The sequence below is a fragment of the Amblyraja radiata genome, chromosome 6 (genome assembly GCF_010909765.2).
Source record: "Amblyraja radiata isolate CabotCenter1 chromosome 6, sAmbRad1.1.pri, whole genome shotgun sequence".
NCBI classification, from domain to species: Eukaryota; Metazoa; Chordata; class Chondrichthyes; order Rajiformes; family Rajidae; genus Amblyraja; species Amblyraja radiata.
In genome coordinates this window covers 32029251-32048396 of record NC_045961.1, presented here as the reverse complement: position 1 = coordinate 32048396, position 19146 = coordinate 32029251, and the positions used below count along the sequence as shown (strand labels likewise).

General features: G+C 39.9%; 1 protein-coding gene across 2 annotated transcripts in view; it reads left to right on the top strand.

Moving 5' to 3' along the window:
• The window catches only part of folh1b (folate hydrolase 1B), a 76485-nt gene that overhangs the window by 8349 nt on the left and 48990 nt on the right, over positions 1-19146 (top strand). For both annotated transcript variants that reach the window (XM_033022447.1, XM_033022448.1), the window contains 5 exons: positions 5756-5857; positions 8413-8538; positions 10721-10907; positions 14567-14654; positions 17955-18050. In XM_033022447.1, the coding sequence (XP_032878338.1) occupies positions 5756-5857; positions 8413-8538; positions 10721-10907; positions 14567-14654; positions 17955-18050 (599 nt within the window). The remainder of the gene's footprint in view (positions 1-5755; positions 5858-8412; positions 8539-10720; positions 10908-14566; positions 14655-17954; positions 18051-19146) is intronic.

The following is a 19146-nucleotide window of genomic DNA, read 5'->3' as shown; positions in this document are numbered from 1 at the left end:
TGGATGACCATTTTTACCCAATCAGCTGATTGGGCTTGTGAGAGTAAAAGGTATTTGTTTCCACTCGTGGTACAGGAGCAGGATCATAATTGCCATCCAGTTACTTCTATGCAATGGCATCATGAAACCGCCATTAGATTTGTTCGTGAAATTAGAGAGTGATAATAAATGTTTGATGATCAATAAATGAAAATAAAAATAAAAACTGCAGACGCTAGAATTAAATAAAAACGCAAAATTCTGAAAAGACTGAGACGGTCAAGCAGCATCCATGGAATGAGAAATAATCAAAACTCTTTTTAATTTTAGTATATATTACCGAATAGCAAGTAAGAAAATCAATTGAGGAATGTCCTATTCCTGGATATTCATGGAGTAGAAAGCAATATGTGCATGTGATACATCAAAGTTGAAGGTGCTTTCGGACACCAACAAATATAATGAAATCACACGCCTGTATCATCTGCACATTTAGGTAAGAGAGGGCGATGTGTAGAGAGAGCCTTTTAAATTGTGTCATTGACTTGCACAGTAGTGGATGGCAGAAGTATTGTAAATATCTCCAGGTGCAGTCTGGAAATAGCCAATAGTTTGTATGTCATGATTGCAGCCACAGGGACTAACATTTTTGCCTCTTGAATGCTCTGGGTGATGTGATGCAAAGTTCATAGTTCTTAAGGTGACAGTGATCGGCAACTTTTGAATATTTCAGAGATGTGGTCAGTCTACAGACCACAGTGGCCTCACAGCACTGGAGGTGTATCACCAGTGCTATCTTTACTAAACTTTCCAAACCACTAACACGATAACGCAAACACAGATTTGTGATTACTACGGGTGTCAGGGGTTATGGGGAGAAAGTAGGTGAATGGAGTTGAGAGGGAAAGATAGATCAGCCAACATTGAATGGGCCAAATGGCCTAATTCTGCTATTCTCAACTATTGAAACAGTAATTAATCACAGGGCTCGAAATTAGCGGTTGCCCGGGTGCCAATGGCAATCTACAGTCCCGCCGGGCAACCTAAAAGCCATGCCATTTTGCCAGGCTTGGCAATCACCCGGGACACCTATCATTTAATTCTGAGCGGGCCCCCTCTCTATCTCTCTCTCTCTCTCTGTCACTCTCCGTCTCCGCCTGCCGTCCGTGTCCGGGTCTCGGGTCTTGGGTCGGCACGGCAGCCGCCTTACACATGCGCACTGCCACGGCCTGCACATCCTCCCCCTGCACATGCGCACTGCCACGGCAACTGATTGGCGTTGGCCACTTTCTCCCTCCCTGTGCATTGTGGGAGATCTGGCCGCCATTGCTCTCCGGTTGCCGCCTCACCGCGACCGCTGAAAACAACGCAGAATCACTGCCTGGATCTGGAGTAACTCCCTGAAGTAACTCTTGCTTCTTGGTTACCTGGCCCTCCAAAAATATTCCAAATGGAATTTAAACTGGTGGACCCACCACCACCAAACTCCAAACTCTGAAAAATAACAGCCTATTGCATTTTATCTGTTTATTTATTGTGTATGTATATGGTCTATGGTATATAGACACACTGAACTTTTATCTCCTGTTCTGTTTTATGTTTACATATTCTGTTGTGCTGCAGCAAGCAAGAATTTCATTGCCCTATCTGGGACACATCACAATAAAACTCTCTTGACTCTTGACTTGGACTTAAGCAAAAAAGGGTTCTTGGGGAAAAAAGAGCCACCTTAAATTTAGTTGCGTCTGGTTGGGAACCTATGCTAGGGTGAAGACTATTCCATGCTTTAATTGTGCGGGGGAACTCCATGGAGCAGCCAGCATCTCTGGATAAAATAAATTGCATGATGTTTCGGGTAGAGACCGTTCTTTAGATTTCCTCTGGTTTTAGTGTTTTTAGTTTAATGTGGAAACAGGCCCTTTGGGATGTGGGATGAAACCCACATGGTTGCAGGGAGAATGTGCAAATTCAACACAGTGCCAGAGAACATGATCAAACTCAGATCTCTGGCCCACCAGAGTCCACGCTGATCACCGATCACCCGTACACTAGTTCTATCGCACACATTAGCGACGTAAGTCATGAGTCAAGAGTGTGTTATTCTCTCACGTCACAGTTGGAACAATGAAATCCTTACTTGCAGCAGCACAACAGAATATGTAAACATAGTACTCTGTAAACAATGTTATAAACGAGAAAACAAAACTCCATACAGACAGCACCCATATTCAGGATCAATTCTAGGTCTCTGGCAATTTTAGGCCGCAACTTTATGGCCAATGTACTGCCCCATAGTCTTGAACTGAATTAAAACAAACAGTAGCTGTAAAGGGGGACATAGCGTCACTTAGAGATTTAAGACTGAAAATGGATAGTTTCTTTTGTTTAATAACCAAATATATCAACGTGTATTTATTTGTGTGTTGGAAAATAAAATATAGCGGCACAGCTGATGGACTTGCTGCCTCACACGCCAGAGATCTGAGTTCGATCATGTTCTCTGGCACTGTGTTGAATTTGCACATTCTCCCTACAACCATGTGGGTTTCCTCCCACATCCCAAAGACGCATTGGCTTTGTAGGTTAACTTGCTTTTGTAAAATTGCTCCTAATGTGCAGGGAGTGGGTGAGGAAAGTGAGCTAACAGAACTTGTGTGAATGGGTAGACAAAAATGTTGGTGAAACTCAGCAGGTGAGGCAGCATCAATGGAGCAAAGGAAATAGGCGATGTTTCGGGTCGAGACCCTTCTTCAGACTGATGTGAGGGTGCGGGGGGGGGGGGGGCGGGAAGAAAAAAGGAAGAGGCAGAGACAGTGGGCTGAGGGAGACCTGGGAAGCGGAGGAGAAAGCAGGGACTACCTGAAATTGGAGGTCAATGTTCATACAGCTGGGGTGTAATCTACCCAAGCGAAATAAGAGGTGCTGCTCCACCAATTTACGGTGGGCCTCCCTCTGGCCATGGAGGAGGCCCAGGGCAGAAACGTTGGATTCGGAATAGGAGGGGGAGTTGAAGTGCCGAGCCACCGGGAGATCAGGTTGGTTATTGCGAACCGAGCGGATGTGTTGGGCGAAGCGATTGCCAAGCCTACTCTTGGTCTCACCGATGTAGGGCAGCTGACACGTAGGGCAGAGGAGGCAATAGATGAGGTTGGAGGAGGTGCAGGCGAACCTCTGCCGCACCTGGAAAGCCTGCTTGGGTCCTTGAATGGAGTCAAGGGGGGGGGGGGGGGTAAAGCGACAAGTTTAGCATTTCCTGCACTTGCAAGGGAAAGTGCGGGGAGAGGGGGTGGTTTGGGTGGGAAGGGACAAATTGACCAGGGAGTTACGGAGGGAGCGGTCTCTGCAGATAGCCGACAGGGGAGGAGATGGAAAGATGTGGCCAGTGGTGGGATCCCGTTGGTAGACAAAGCTAGAGAAAATCAGCGGTAAGGCAGCATCTATGGAGCGAAGGAATAGGCGACGTTTCAGGTCGAGACCCTTCTTCAGACTGATGTCGGGAGGGGTGGGGGATGGGAAAAAGAAAGGAAGAGGCGGAGACAGTAGGCTGTGGGAGAACTGGAAATGGGAGGGGAAGGAGGGAAAAACAAGGACTACCTGAAATTTGAGAAGCCAATGTTCATACTGCTGTGGTGTAAACTACCCAAGCAAAATATGAGGTGATGTTCCTCCAATTTGCGGTGGGCCTCACTCTGGAAATGGATGAAACCCAGGACAGAAAAGTCGGACTTGAAATGGGAGGGGGAGTTGAACTGCTGAGCCACCGGGAGATCAGGTTGGTTATTGCGAACTGAGTGGAGGTGTGTTGTGCGGAGCGATCGCCAAGCCTGCGCTTGATCTCACTGAGGTTGATCATACGCTGAATAACCCAACCAGATTTTTGTTTGGAAGTGGAAAGAGATAATAGAAATTGCATTAATTGCAATGTGTAAAAAGAATTGAGATACTGTATTATAATTTTGCTGCATATCATTGTTGTATATATCATGTCTTGATTGGGGAATATGTTTAGTTTGCGACATTATTTTAAGCAGAAATAATATGTGAATGCTTCATTGACCATAATTCCGACTGGTAACCACGCACTTCGTCCAAGCACATTATCGCACGCGTCATGCAAGCCGTCTTAAATGACCACCTAAACTGTCACTTGGCAACCTAAAAAGCTGCCGAGGTTGCCCTTATAACAGAGAAAAAAAGTTGTGAGAGCCCTGTATTATCTAAGCGATTAATGAGTTTAAAATCTCAATGTGCTTTGAATTCAAGGAGATTCTTCCAAAATGTCTGTTGGTCCTAATGGGTCAGTTCCTCCCTGCACCACTGCTACTGTGCAAGTCAGTGAAGAATCCTCCAGGGTGTTTTCTTAATTTCCTGTTTCTCTTCACATCCTTGGTGACGGCCCTATCCTGCCTCTGCTCTCACCTCGCCCCCTGATTAAATTCTTGCTGCTTTTCCATTGTCCTCTCTGGCCTCGTCGATCACTTCAGCTCCCTCAACCAATCTGCACGTGTCGGAGACCGAAGCTGCAATGGTGATTATTCAGCTCAACCAACAGACATTCTCCTTGAGACAGAATCTCCTTGAATCCAAAGCACATTGAGATTTTAAACTCTTTAAGCACTTAGATAATATCATGTGATTAATTATAGTTTCAATTACATTGTTAATTTCAACATTTTGGGTGTTGGTAAGTGGCTTCATAGAATTACATTTTTGCAATGGAAGATCAAGTGACAAGAATGCCTCTGCATATTCATACACCTTTATTGAAAATCCAGACACCCGAGACAGCTGCCTTTTACTATTGCATTGAGAGATGGTTTGCTTTACGGACAATGGTGTTTATTCATGCAGTTATCCTTGTCCTGGTTTGAACACCAGTTTTTGTTCGTATTAACTGGTTGTTACCATATAACTCCTGAATTGAAATTGACATTCAGTCGGGTGGCACAGCAGTATAGTCACTGCCTTACACCGCCAGAGATCCGGGTTCATTCCCAACTACAGGTGCTGTCTATACGGAGTTTGTACATTCTCCCCGTGACCGTGTGGTTTTTCTCCGAGATCTTCAGTTTCTTCCCACACTCCAAAGACCTACAGGTTTGTAGGTTAAATGTAAAATTGTTCGTAGTGTGTGTAGGATAGTGTGGGGATCGTTGGTCGGCACAGACTCGGTGGGCCGAAGGGCTTGTTTCCACCCTGTAACTATGAACTAAACCTAAAAATCTGTGTGCCTCCACCCCATTGATCATCTCCGTTGAGCTTCCCCCCCCCCCCCCGCTATTGTCACTCTAATAATTTTTCTCTCTCTCTCTCCTTTTTGATCTCCCTATGATGCTGATCTGCAATTATAGCTAATTCCTAACTAATCAATCAATCAACCTTTATTGTCATCTTGCAAGCAACAGTTGTACAGTGCAAAATGAAAAGACATTTCCCAGGGAATAGCGGAGCATCGCACATGAAATTTAAAACATTTCACACATAATACTAAAAACAATCCAGTCCCTGATGGAACAGTATAAATATATATAGGCACACAGAAAATAATAGGGGTGAAAAGGAAGAAAGTACGTGAAACGCTACGATAAAAAGGAATTGGTATATGGAACGATAGATTGCAAGGAAGAGTTGGGATTTTAAAACAAAACAAGTTGCACAGAAGTCAAACGACTGAGACAATAAAGTGCAAGTAAAGGAACAAAAAAGGCAAATCAATTTTAATTTTACACAAACAGCTTTAATATGTATATAATGTTACTAAATTTATTTTCTTCAGATCTTCAACACGTCCTTATTTGAACCACTGCCTCCTGGATATGAAAATATGGAGGACGTGGAACCACCTTTCAATGCTTATTCTCCAGCGGGGATGCCATTGGTAAGCACATCTTGCCCTGGAAGCATTTTGTTACAATTCAATATTTTTTTTTGGAAATGGGCGGTATAACAATGTAAATTTCTAGCACTGACGTATAATCTGAACAATTGCTACTCATACTCATAGCTGATGGTAAAGAAGATAAGGATGTAATAAATAGAAGCAGGAAAAAGTCACATGACACCAGCTAAATCTTCTGTTTGCTAAGAAATTGGCTGATCTTTGCATCAAGTAATGCTCAATCATTTGAATATCCTAGTTTCCAAAGATCTATTGATTTCAGCCCCTTGTATTTCCTGAACAGAGCATTCACAACACTGCGGAGGAGAATTTCAAACAAACACAGCCCTCTTGAGTAAATTATTTCAGTCAAGATTGGAATATTGTGTATTCTATAAGAGTGGAGTACGTAATAAACTGTATGTTCTGTGTAAGAACAAACCAGCTCCTGGTCCCAGCAATGAATTGATGTCACAGTTAACTGAGTATGGTATAAACATCTTATCAAGGTGATCACTTGCAATGTATCTTACCAAGTCTTTCCAGTTTTTTCATCTCTCATTCTAATGAAATGTAATTCTGCAAACTCATTTGCAAATTATATAAAATATTGGCAATATGGTATTTGCTTCATAATTTGACCGGATAGACTCGGCTTGTACACGCTAGAATTTAGAATATTGAGGGGGATCTTATAGAAACTTACAAAATTCTTAAGGGGTTGGACAGGCTAGATGCAGGGAGATTGTTCCCGATGTTGGGGAAGTCCAGAACAAGGGGTCACAGTTTAAGGTGAAGGGGAAAGTCTTTTAGGACCGAGATGAGGAAAACATTTTTCACACAGAGAGTGGTGAATCTGGAATTCTCTGCCACAGAAGGTAGTTGAGGCCAGCTTGTTGGCTATATTTAAGAGGGAGTTAGATGTGGCCCTTGTGGCTAAAGGTATCAGGGGGTATGGAGAGAAGGCAGGTATGGGATACTGAGTTGGATGATCAGCCATGATCATATTGAATGGCGGTGCAGGTTCAAAGGGCCGAATGGCCTACTCCTGCACCTATTTTCTATGTTTCTTTGTTTCTATTTGCTCAAAAGCATTAGTTTGAAGGATGCAATGAGATTGTTGCTGAAAGCTGATCACTACTTTTCATTATTCAGCAATTTGTTGAGTTTTTTTTCATGTAATAGTGAAAACCACAGGAGATTGTAAACCTTTCCTCCCATTTTTAAATCATTAACCTTGTTGGAAATTAAAACTAAGGAATTGTGTACTGAACTGTGCACTCTTTTATGGAATTGGTCAAATTGATGTTAAAGGTCTTGATATGTAACTAATAGAAGGAAGATTTCATTAAGTGCAAAATTAATATAACAACCAGATTAACAATGAACCAAAGTCTAAAATAAACTTTGGACCATACCACCAGTACCAGCAGCTGGTGGATCCATGGAGTTAAGAGGTTTTGCAAACATTTTTTTATTTGCAAATTGCAGAGTTCGTAATCTTCCATAACAAATTGAATAAAGTTAACTGTGCAGTAATGTAATTCTGAGTATGTTTAGCTGAAAATGTATTGTGACCATGCCTTGTTTAATCGGCAATTAGTGTTAATGGATGATGAGAATTTGAATAATTTTAATCTTTTCGCAAATAGTTCTGGAAGGCTTTTTGATGTTATGTGCACTAACCTTGAAGGAGATAGCCAGTCTTTCATGTGAAACACAGTTAGTTCATTGAACTAACAGAAAAGGGCTGGATTTTGGGAGTGTTTAAGTATGTGTTATGGCACCAGAGTTTGAGGATGTAACCTGGTTTGGAAGAGAATGAAGAGTGGTTTGCTTGAAGATTAGTTTAGGATCCTGATCATGCATTGTCTTTCATTCTGTTGACTGGTTAGCACGCAACCAAAGCTTTTCACTCTACCTCGGTACACGTGACAATAAACTAAATTGAATTGAACTGATGGTTTATATACCAGCAATGTTGAATCAAACTAGCTGCAATTTTGCCAAAATAACTGATATTGCTAAACAATTGAATCCCATGAGCATGCTTGGAAAATACAAAATGATTGAGACTGCAGGAGACCAAAAATTGTCTCTTCCCCAGTAACTTTTCCTTATCCCTTGCATCTGGCCATTCTTTACATGCATTGTGCAAAATGTGATGTGTGCCCATATCTTCGTTGTACCTTGGCTTTTCTGTACACATTCTTCTCTCCCTTCTTCATGCCTTTCCCTTAAAACATTTGTAATTTATTATTACATCCAATAAACCTCCAGTTGTTCTCTCATCTTTACTGACTTGAAAGCTCCCCAAATATATTTTTTCTTTGTGTGTGTGTGTGTGAGAGAGAGAGAGAGAGAGAGAGAGATCTATAGATATGTTTGAACCATTAGTCATAAAACAGTTTTCATATAAATAGCTTTGAATTCAAAGCTTCTGAAATGCTGAATATTATTCAAAATTTGTATCATTTTGAAATTCTCTCCATAATACAAAGAAATGCATTTTTTCATTATGCTATCAAGTAATCTGCCATTTTATTTATGCACAGGGGGACTTGGTCTATGTTAATTATGGACGTTATGAGGACTTCACCTGGCTGGAGAGGGAAATGGGTCTCAACTGCACTGGAAAAATTGTAATTGCCAGATATGGGAAAATCTTCAGAGGAAACAAGGTACAAATTGTTCCTAATATGGCCCCAGCTTTGGTTTTGCACAATACCAATTATCAAATGAAAATAATGTTATTTTTTTAGGAGGAAAAGTGGGTGAAGTAGAAGCTTAAGGAATAGCATGTTTATAGTAAATGTTGTGCTCTTTAATAACCAGATCTCCACATATTAGAAGTTGGGATCGTAAGACGTGAAGATATTTTAATGCATTTAATGCATTTATTTATCCCATTTCAGTTGAGTCACAAATTAATTTCAACAATACCATTATATATATATTTATGCTACAAATTTGCAGCTGTTGTATTTAGTACCACATTGAAGTTAACTGCTTACTTTGGGAGGGGGCATGGACTTGCTCAAGTATCTGATCTGCAGATCTGGAGTACAGCTGAAACTGAAGACAAAAGAATAAGAACATTATTCATCCTCCAGAGATTCTGTCTGACCAGCTGAGTTGCTCCAGTTCTTTGTGTCATTTTTTTGTAAACATGCATCTGCAATTCCTTAACCCTAAAATCTTTGTTTATATCTGTTTGAGTAACCAAAACATCCTATCTATCTTCTCTCTAATACTAATTTAGTTTCAATTATCAGTACAGATTCATCCAATCATTTGGGAAGATTTTACCATTTGTATTTGATTCTCTGTATATGGTGAGCACTGGCAAGGCCAGCATCCATTGTCCATTTACCCTTCACACATTTAAGAAGCTGATCTGGGCCACCTGAACCACTGTAGGGTGAAAAAAGCCCATTGGAAATAAAAGGCTTTATTTAGTGACCCAATGATGATGATCAGTTCAACTAATTAAAATTCTAAGTATCAACTAAATAACTAATAGCCTCACACATACCATTTAAAAATAGATTTGTATATAGTTGAATTCCAGAGAGTAATTATAATAAAACTGTTTCCATCAACAAGAAGGTTAAGGATTCAGCACAAATAGAAATGTGATTTTTTCCCAATCCAGACAATTAACGTTAATTTAAGAATGATTCATTTGCCTCCAAAGACACGCTGAGTTTCTCTTGCAATTTGTTTGTTTTTGCAATTTCTTTATCCTGTTTGAGAGAACTTGAGATTTTACTTTAGAGATACAGCGCGGAAACAGGCCTTTCGTCCACCGAGTCCACGTCGACCAGCGATCACCTCATACACTAACACTATCTTACACACTGGGGACAATTTTACAGTTCTACCAAAACCAATTAAACTACAAACCTGTACATCCTCAGAGTGTGGGAGGAAACCAGAGCACCTGGCAAAAACCCAAGTGGTCACAGAGAGAATATCCAAACTCTGTACAGACATAGTCAGGATCGAATCCGGGCCGCTGGTGCTGCAAGGCAGCAACTCTACCGCTGCTCCATTGTACCGCCCAGCATTGGGTTATTTCCTATTTTCTCCACCCAACAGCTGGCCTTTTGTTATCACCAGCTCCTGTGAAGTCCTGGGAGAATCACATACACTGAGAATGTCTTTAGGAAAGAGAGACCAAGTGAAGCAAGATTTGGAAGAATAGCTTTAGTTTTGCTGGGAAATGCTAGGTTGTCATATTTTTCCCCCAAGACTGGAAAGGACTGAGAAGAACAGAGGATGAGACACTAGTTCTATCCTACACACTAGGGACAATTTACAGAAGTCAATGAATCTACTGCAATGCCCATTGCTGGATAATCCATGTACTACTGCAGACCTTGCACTTAACACTCCAATAGCGCAACGATGTGTTGTGCCTCTATATAGCCACTATATAGCATAAGGACACGAAAGAAGAAGAAGAATGAATCTACAAAGCTGCATGTCTTTGGGAGGTGGGAGGAAACCGGAGCACCCGAAGAAAACCCACATGGTTGCAGGGGGAAAGTACAAACTCTGTACAGACAGTACCCATGGTCAAGATTGAACAATGGTCTCTGGCACTGTAAGACAGCAACTCTACCGCTGAGCCACTGGGCTGCCCATAAAAATAAGACCTCTACTTTTTCTGCCTTAAATTATTTTCACCAATTTTGTTCAAGTAGACGAGGAATTGCAGATAATTGAGCTAAAAATATAGTGCTGGAGTAACCCAACGGATCAGGCAGCATATCTGGAGAGGTGACGTTTTGGGTCGGGAACCTTTTTCAGATTTTAATTTTCAATTTGGTTTAATTGTATCTTGTTCCTATTTCGTAGGTCAAGAATGCTATGAAGGCAGGTGCTGAAGGAGTCATCTTTTACTCTGACCCGGCTGATTACACTGCGCCAGGTGTGTTACCTTACCCAAACGGCTGGAACCTCCCTGGAAGTGGAGTGCAGCGTGGAAACGTGTTGAACACAAATGGAGCTGGAGATCCCCTTACCCCAGGATTTCCAGCGAATGGTATGTACTACTACAAGCAATCTTTATCCTTTCCTCGGCACAAGCAAATCACGGGGGTAAAATATTGGCCCCTATCTACAAGTGCTGCCACCTTCAGGACTTGTATACGAAGGCCCTTTGCTCTTCAATAGTCCCAAGGGCCTATTCATGGTATATGTTGCATCTGTATTTAAGCCCACAAAATGCATCCCTTCACGTCTATCTATCTATCTATCTATCTATCTATCTATCTATCTATCTATCTATCTATCTATCTATCTATCTATCTATCTATCTATCTATCTATCTATCTATCTATCTATCTATCTGTCTAATCTTGACCACTTCCTGTCTGCGCTGTATATTGATTTTAGAAAAAACACTGCCCGATATCACTGATTTTTGGCCATCTTACTCGCAGTCCTCCTCCGCTGAGGCAGCCCTGAGGATTTTTCGGATCGATGGAAAATAAAAATGTTATGAGTGTTTAAAAAATCTTGAGATCAGCTTGAGATCCTCTCACCTGTCAATCACCATGATGAAGGAAACGCCCCATCCGGTGGGGGGGTGTGGGGGGGTGGGCAGGATTATAAAACCCCCGGATGCCTGGACCTGTCACTCTGGAAGATTGCGAGGGATAGGCCACAACTGTGATTCTAAGCTGTGAATCAACTGAACTGTGGGGAGAATGGGGAGCCATGGTGGGAAAAGTAGCAATGTAAGAAAGAGAAAGACCCAGTGGAGCATTGAGAGCTTGGGACTAGGCACAAGGGTAAGGGGCATCAGGAGCTCGGCATGTTTTTAATCCTTTACGGAGGCCAGAAACATGAAGAACAACTGGTTGAACAAGTGGATCCACCAGACGGCAAGATAGAATTGTGGAGTCTATCACTTTTGGCTTGAATGTAGGATTAGAGTGAAAATTATAAATAAGTGGTTAATCGTCGCAATAGACAATAGGTGCAGGGGTAGGCCATTCGGCCCTTCGAGCCAGCACCGCCATTCAATGTGATCATGGCTGATCATCCCCAATCAGTACCCTGTTCCTGCCTTCTCCCCATATCCCCTAACTCCGCTGTCATTAAGAGCCCTATCTAGTTCTCTCTTGAAAGTATCCAGAGAATCACGCAGAATTGCTGGGTCAAAGTGGCTGTTTGCATGCTATATCTCTCAATAAATTTAGCAGACAAAAAGCTATTCTCCTGAGCAAAGTAATGTGTTAATGATTGAAAATCAATAAATGCTAGAAGTTTGCATGGTCATTAAGGCAGAGTTTATCGGTGACAAAATAGACGTATCTGTTAGTAAAAATCACACTTCCTGCTTTGAAATGGCAGTATTGACGTTGGAGAGAAAAATGTTACAGTGGTTCCTACTGAAACTCTACGGTCATGACTAATATAAGCAAGTGTCACCATGTGTAGAATTTCCAAGGCCAATTGAATTGTGCAGCATGTAACAAATTTGAATGGATTTCCATTGTGTAGTTGCTGGAGGAAATGAAGGGAAAAAATCAAAGAAAAGAAAGAAGCTGGTCAAACCAAGAAATAGAAATTAAACAAAATTGCTTAATTCAGGAAAATAACTCTAAATATTTCATCTCTGGCATCTTTTTACATAAATTCCGCAATAATAACACACTAAATAAATTCCTCAATAATAACAATAAAATCAATCATATGAATAGTATTGTCACCAAATTTAATTTGTATACAAGGATGTTGACAAGTTCATAATTATATTGTTCAGCAAGTGCTTAAACAAAGTAAAGACCTAAATGGTAGGAAAAATAAGTAGTGATGGTGATGTAGTTGATGTCTATGGACTTTCAGAAAATATATAACAAAGCATCACATAAAAGATTTCTTAGCAGAATTGATTTAAAGGGGCACTTGGGGAATTACTACAAAACTAGCTAAGGGACAGGTAACAGAGGTATGATATCAGATTGGATGGAGGTACGTTAAGATGTCTTCCAGGGATTACTACTAGGATTACTCCCTCTAAATAATTACCAAGACTTGTGTATAGGTGTTGAAATATGTTTTCAATATTTTGTATTCACTATACTTGTATATAGGGGTCTGAATAAAGGTCTCGACCCGAAATGTCACCTATTCCTTCTTTCCAGAGATGCTGGCTGACCCACTGAGTTACTCCAGCTTCTTGTGCCTATCTTTGAAATATGCAGAACACCTGAAAGTGCGGTAAAATCTGTGGAGAATATTATCTGGCTTCTGGGGAGATAAAGATTGGTAAAATGTACATGGGATATTTGACAAGCAAGGGAAAGGAGAAACACTAATTTCAACTGAAAGGTATATTTTTGCAGAGGTGCAGAAAAAGAAAAAAAATTGAGTACAAGCATGCAAATTATTGAAAGATTGCGGCACCTGTTGATGAGGCTGTTAGGACACTTATGGGATTCTTGGCTGAAAAAATAAAACAATTGAGTTCCAAAGCAAAATAGATAGGCTAAGCACTTAAAACCCTTGTAAATTATTGGCTAGGTCTCAGTTCGATTGTGTATTTCTGGACACCAGAATCTTACAAGGCTATCAAGGCGCAGAAGAAAGTATACAGAAGATGGACGATAATAATACCAGGGATGAGAGACCCGTTAAATGGATGGAATGGAGAAATTGGTGTTCTCGTCAGAACAGAGAAGTTGTTAATAATTTAAATCAAATTTATGAGGAAGCTTGGTTGAATAGATAAGAATAAATAATTTCCAGTTGCAGGTAGATCTGTAACTGTGGCCATTGATGTAAGTTTTGTTAGTATACAAGTCAATGATTATTCAAAAGAAGATTGTGTTTATTTTTTAAAGGGTTTTAATTTAAACAAAAAAACACCAAACTGACAGGATTTTCTATTAATTTCTTTACATTCATGCACTGATTTACATTCAAGAGTAAGGCAAAAATAAGATTAGACAATCAATTGATCTTTGCATAATGTGAATTAATCAATATAGTGTTTGTACAGGATAAAATGTATATTACAAGCATATATATATACATGGTGGTAGAAGAAGAAAACATAGTAATTGAATTGTAATAGGTTCATAAATCTCTGTAAGGGAGCATTGAATTTGTATCATGATCAATGCACAACAAAATATTCTAAGATGTGATTCAGAAAATATACAAGCTGTAATGAGATGATAACATATGTATGCAAATACATAGAAGTGGGACTAAGCCATTCAGCACTCCATGCATTGCTCTGCCCTGGAATAAGATGATGGCTGAAGTATTTTTAATTCAATGCCACGTTCCTGTACAAACACTATATTGATTAATTCACATTATCCAAAGATCAATTGATTGTCTAATCTTATTTTTGAGTGTAAATCAGTGCATGAATGTAAAGAAATTAATAGAAAATCCTGTCAGTTTAGTATTTTTTTGTTTAAATTAAAGCCCTTTCAAAAATAAACACAATTTTCTTTTGAATAATCATTGACTTGTATACTAACAAAACTTGGTGCCGATGTTACTTGTATAATGGATCTGAAATATTATTTTTGAGGACTTTAATTGAAAGCAGACATTTAATAATCATGTAAGATTATTACCAAGGTCAATAATAAATTGTCAAAAAGTAGCTCAAAATAGATCAGATGTTTTTGAAAGGAATATATATTTTTAACAGTATAGATTTTTCCTTATCTTCAGAATATGCATTCAGATTGGATGTAGCTATTGGCCTTCCCGAAATTCCTGTTCATCCAATCAGCTATCAAGATGCGGAACAGTTGCTGCGGTAAGTTGTTTGAAAGTTGTCTAAAGTTATTACAAAACTGGGTCAGATGTTCTACACTACAAATGTAGGATTTCAATTCGCACTCACAGATTAGTAGTATTTCCAGATTAATCTTCTTCTTTCATGTCCATCTTCCATCTTTCAAAGGTTGACATCACTGTCATCGTCCGTCCTGAAAAGGACACAAGCTTCCAGCGACAATCAGTGGGAGCCATCACTTGTTGCAATAAATGATGGTGGTAGCAGAATTAGATCAGGAAATGTCCAGTTTCTAGCCCCGCGACGTGGACACTTCTGCTATGGGGCTGCCAGATTAATAGGTTAATTAGTGATGTGACCTTAATGCCAGCAGACATTTTTGTTGTACTGAATTTGATTACATCAAAAGCAAGCAATGCATGTATTATTTGAAAAACTACATGTATGGTGTGTTTCTGAATTCTACAAGCAATTTCTCATTGCACATGACTATTGTGTCCATAAAAAACAAATAGTCTTAAAGCATGTTCCAAAAGCACAGTCTATTCACATGTTTTTAATAATTGTGGTACCTGGTACTAGAAATGTAGATGTTTGTTTTACAGACACAATAAGAATTCCTGCAAATTTGAAAGATTTAACCAGGTCATACTTGCTAAATGAGAGTTCTTCCTATATTTTATCAAATTAAGAAATTGCCTTGAGAATGTAATCGTGGCCTCTGTAAGACATTGATGAAAAATGATTGGTGAAAACGGCCTTGACTACCCGTAGATGCTTTCAGATTCATTTATGGGATGTAACGCTGGCAAATCCAGCATTTAGTGACTGACCTCAGTTACTCTTGAGAAAGTTGTTGCCTTGGACAGTAATAACCTGCTTGATGAAAGTGCTGCTGACATTGTTCTACTAGATGGTACAGTTGGCAGGATTTGTGTGGATGGCATACTAATTACATGTGCAGCCTTGTTCTGGATGATTTTAAGCTACTTGAGTGTTATTGGAGCTGCACACGTTGAACCAATGACAGTGTATTCCATCTGTCTCCTGTCTTGTGTCAGGAAGATGGTGGACAAACTTTGAGAAGAGGATCACTGCAGAATATTTAACATCTGTGGTGGATTTTCAGCCACAGTATTGGTGGTTGGTCTTTCAGAGGCTCAAGTGTCTCTTCTCAGTTGTGACTGCCCAGGATCTTGATGGTTTGGATTTTGTTCACGATAATGCCATTGAATGTCAACAATGGATAGTTAGACTGTCCCTGGATGCCTTGAGCTTGAGAGAATCAAACATCATTTGCTATTTTTCAGCTGATTAAAAAAAAAAAATGCACTCTTAGTTTTGCTGCATATAATTAGCTTCATTGCTCATCTGAGCCATTGCAAACTGTATAGAATTGAAGACAGTAAACATCGCTATTTCCGATCTTTTGAATGAAATGTTGCTGATGAAACAGCTGAAGATGGTTGTACCCAGGGTTTTGTCCCAAAAAAGACTCCTGCAAATATCTCCTGGGGCTGAATAGAACGAGTGTTCCTTGTTCTGCACCCGATCAGATGCTATCTTGATGCTTAGAGTATTTGCTTTTATCTTGCTTTTAAAATACTGCTCCTCTGTCCATGCTTTGACCTAGGCTACAATATTGTTTAAACATAGAACTGTGCAGCACAGGATCAAGAAGGGTCCCAACCTGAAACGTCACCTATCCATGTTCTCCAGAGATGCTGCCTGACTCACTGAGTTACTCCAGTATTCTGTGTCCTATTGTGTATACCAGCAACTGCAATTCCTTGTTTCTACAGGATTAGGTCCTTTGGCCCAAAATGTCAATGCTGAATGTAATGCCTCTGCATGCATGTTAGCCATACCCCACCATTCCCTGTGTATCCACGTGCTAGCTAAAATCTGAAACACCACTATCATATTTTCTTCCTCCACCACCCATGGCATCATGTTCCATTCTCAGTGTTTAAAAGAAAAAGTGCTCTGCACATCTCCTTTATTTTTTTTCCCCCTCTTAAAGCTATACCTTCTGGTATTTGCCATTTAACCCCGAGAGAAAGGTTCTGATTGATACCTTGCCCATGCCTCTCATAATTTTGTATATTTTATCAGGTTGTCCCCTCAACCTCCAATGCACCAGAGAAAATAATTCAAGTTTGTCCTACCTCCCCTTGTAGTACCCTCTAATCCAGGCAGCATTCTGGTAAACAACTAATGCACCTTCTCCAAAACCGCCATATCCTTCTCACAATGTGACGATCACCTCCGCGCATAATATTCCAATTGCAGCCTTGCCAAAGTATTGTAAAACTGCAACATAACTTCCTGACTGTTATACTCAATGCCTTGACTTACCAACATACCATATGCCTTCTTTACCACCAAATCAATTTATGTTGCCTCGTTCATGGGGCCACAGACATGGTCCCCAAGGTTGCTCTGTATATCAATGTCAGAGATGGCTTCCTCTGCCATTCCGCTGTCCATATCTGTAAATGATCTATTCTTTGACAGCCTTCCTCAATATCTGCAGCTCCATCAATTTTGGTGTGATCTGCAAACTTAATAACCAACCCATCTACGCTTACATCCAAATCGAATGGTCCTGTTGAAACCAAATCTGAGCATTGGTACGTGTCACATTGGATAGTAATTGGACAGATTTAATTTGCCGTGTTAATGGAGAATATATTTTGACATCGCTCACACGCTCAAAATTGCCAGAGAGAATATGGACTAATTGGCAGGTTTTTTAAAGATGAGATAATTTGGCTATAGATCAGGTACATTGATCCCTTTAAGAGGAAATGGAACTCAAAACCCAGAATTCCTAAGCTCCCACATACAGTGGAGGAAGCAGCAGAATTAGAGAGTATGTGTTAAATTACAGTGGGGAAGGAAAGGCAACATCAGGAGCAAAAGGATAAAATGAGAATGTTGATGGCTGACATAAAAGGGATTCTAAAGTTCTTCCAAAGACATATTGACAGTAAAAAAAATGAAAAGAGAGGTGTAAACAATTCAGGATCAAAAGAGATATCTTCTCATCAAGGACGGAGATCCTAAATGAGATCCTGTTTATCTAGGGAATGGACTTTGTCAAAGACACAGTATGTGGAGGATATTGAAAGAGGTAACCGTCGATAAAGAGGAAATACTAGAAAGGGTGGAATCGGTTTCCATGTCATCGCTTAGCAGGCAGCAGAATATTTGCAAAAACTGCCAGTAGTGAGCCATGGCAATGGATTTGTTTTAAGTTATAAAACAGTTGTGTAACAGCTATTTTTGTTTAATTTCATTGCTTACTCTCTTCAATAGACATATGGGAGGAACTCCAGCCCCCAGTGAATGGAAAGGACAACTGAATGTTTCTTACAACATTGGACCTGGCTTCAAGGACAATTACTCCTCACAGTGAGTCATTGTGCATGGTAAATAAAGGGGTGGACTGCAAAGTCCCAGATGTTTCCTATGATTGACTGACATCCTAATTGCCCTCTCCTAATTGTATTGCATTGTAACTACATTTGTCACTGTTGTATTGAGGAACTCAAATCTCAGGGTGTTGTATTTCATAATGTTAGTAACAATCTCAAAAGAAGTGCAATGAAAACGCATTCTGAGGGCAATTTAAACATCAGGAATGTAAAGTAACATGTGCAAGAGACTATCTAAAAGTGCTGTTTGGTCCCTAAGTTCCCATGGCATTGTTCCAAGAGATGGGATTATGAATGTAATGTTGAGATAAAATGAAAATAATTAAGCAGCACCTAGACCAAACTACACCAATGCGACTATACCAAACAGTAACTGTGCCATATGAGTATTGGTGTGGGGTGAAATTCATTGCGGTTGCCATTACTTAAAGCATTATCTATTTTCACCATTGTTTTTATTTCATCTGACAGTTGAGTTTGGACTATTGTGATAAATGGATTTGTTTCCCTAATACATCTTTTTAAAAAATTTTTTTTAATTAGAAGTACGGTAAGTTACAATAATACACAACACATATGTCTTAATACATTTTTTTGTACCGCTTTATTTTTTAAGCTTTAAGAAAAAGATAGAAGTAAAGAAAGTAAGGAAAGTGCGCAAGAGTCGTGAAGGTGCAAGAGAGTGTTGAGAAAAGAAAGCCCCTTAGAAAAGAAGTTAGAGAAGGAAGTAAAGAAAGAAAGAAAGTAGTCCCTAGAAAAGAAGGAAAAAGAAAGGAGAAACAATCGCTCTATTATAACATTAAACTCCGCAGAAAGGGAACTCCCAACCAAGTCTGTTTTTGTTGTTGTTTTTGTTGGCAGATCCTGGTACCACCTATTTATTAATTTATTTATTTATGAAAAAAATTACTATTGCACCTCATGCTTGTAATAGTTCCAAAAACGTACACCACGTCTTTTGGAATTGGTCTGCTTTGCCTGCTAAGAGGAATCTCATCTCTTCCAGAAGATGGAGAAGATGAAAGTGGATCCATCACTGGTACTGTGGTGTTTGGATTACCTTTCCCTCAGAC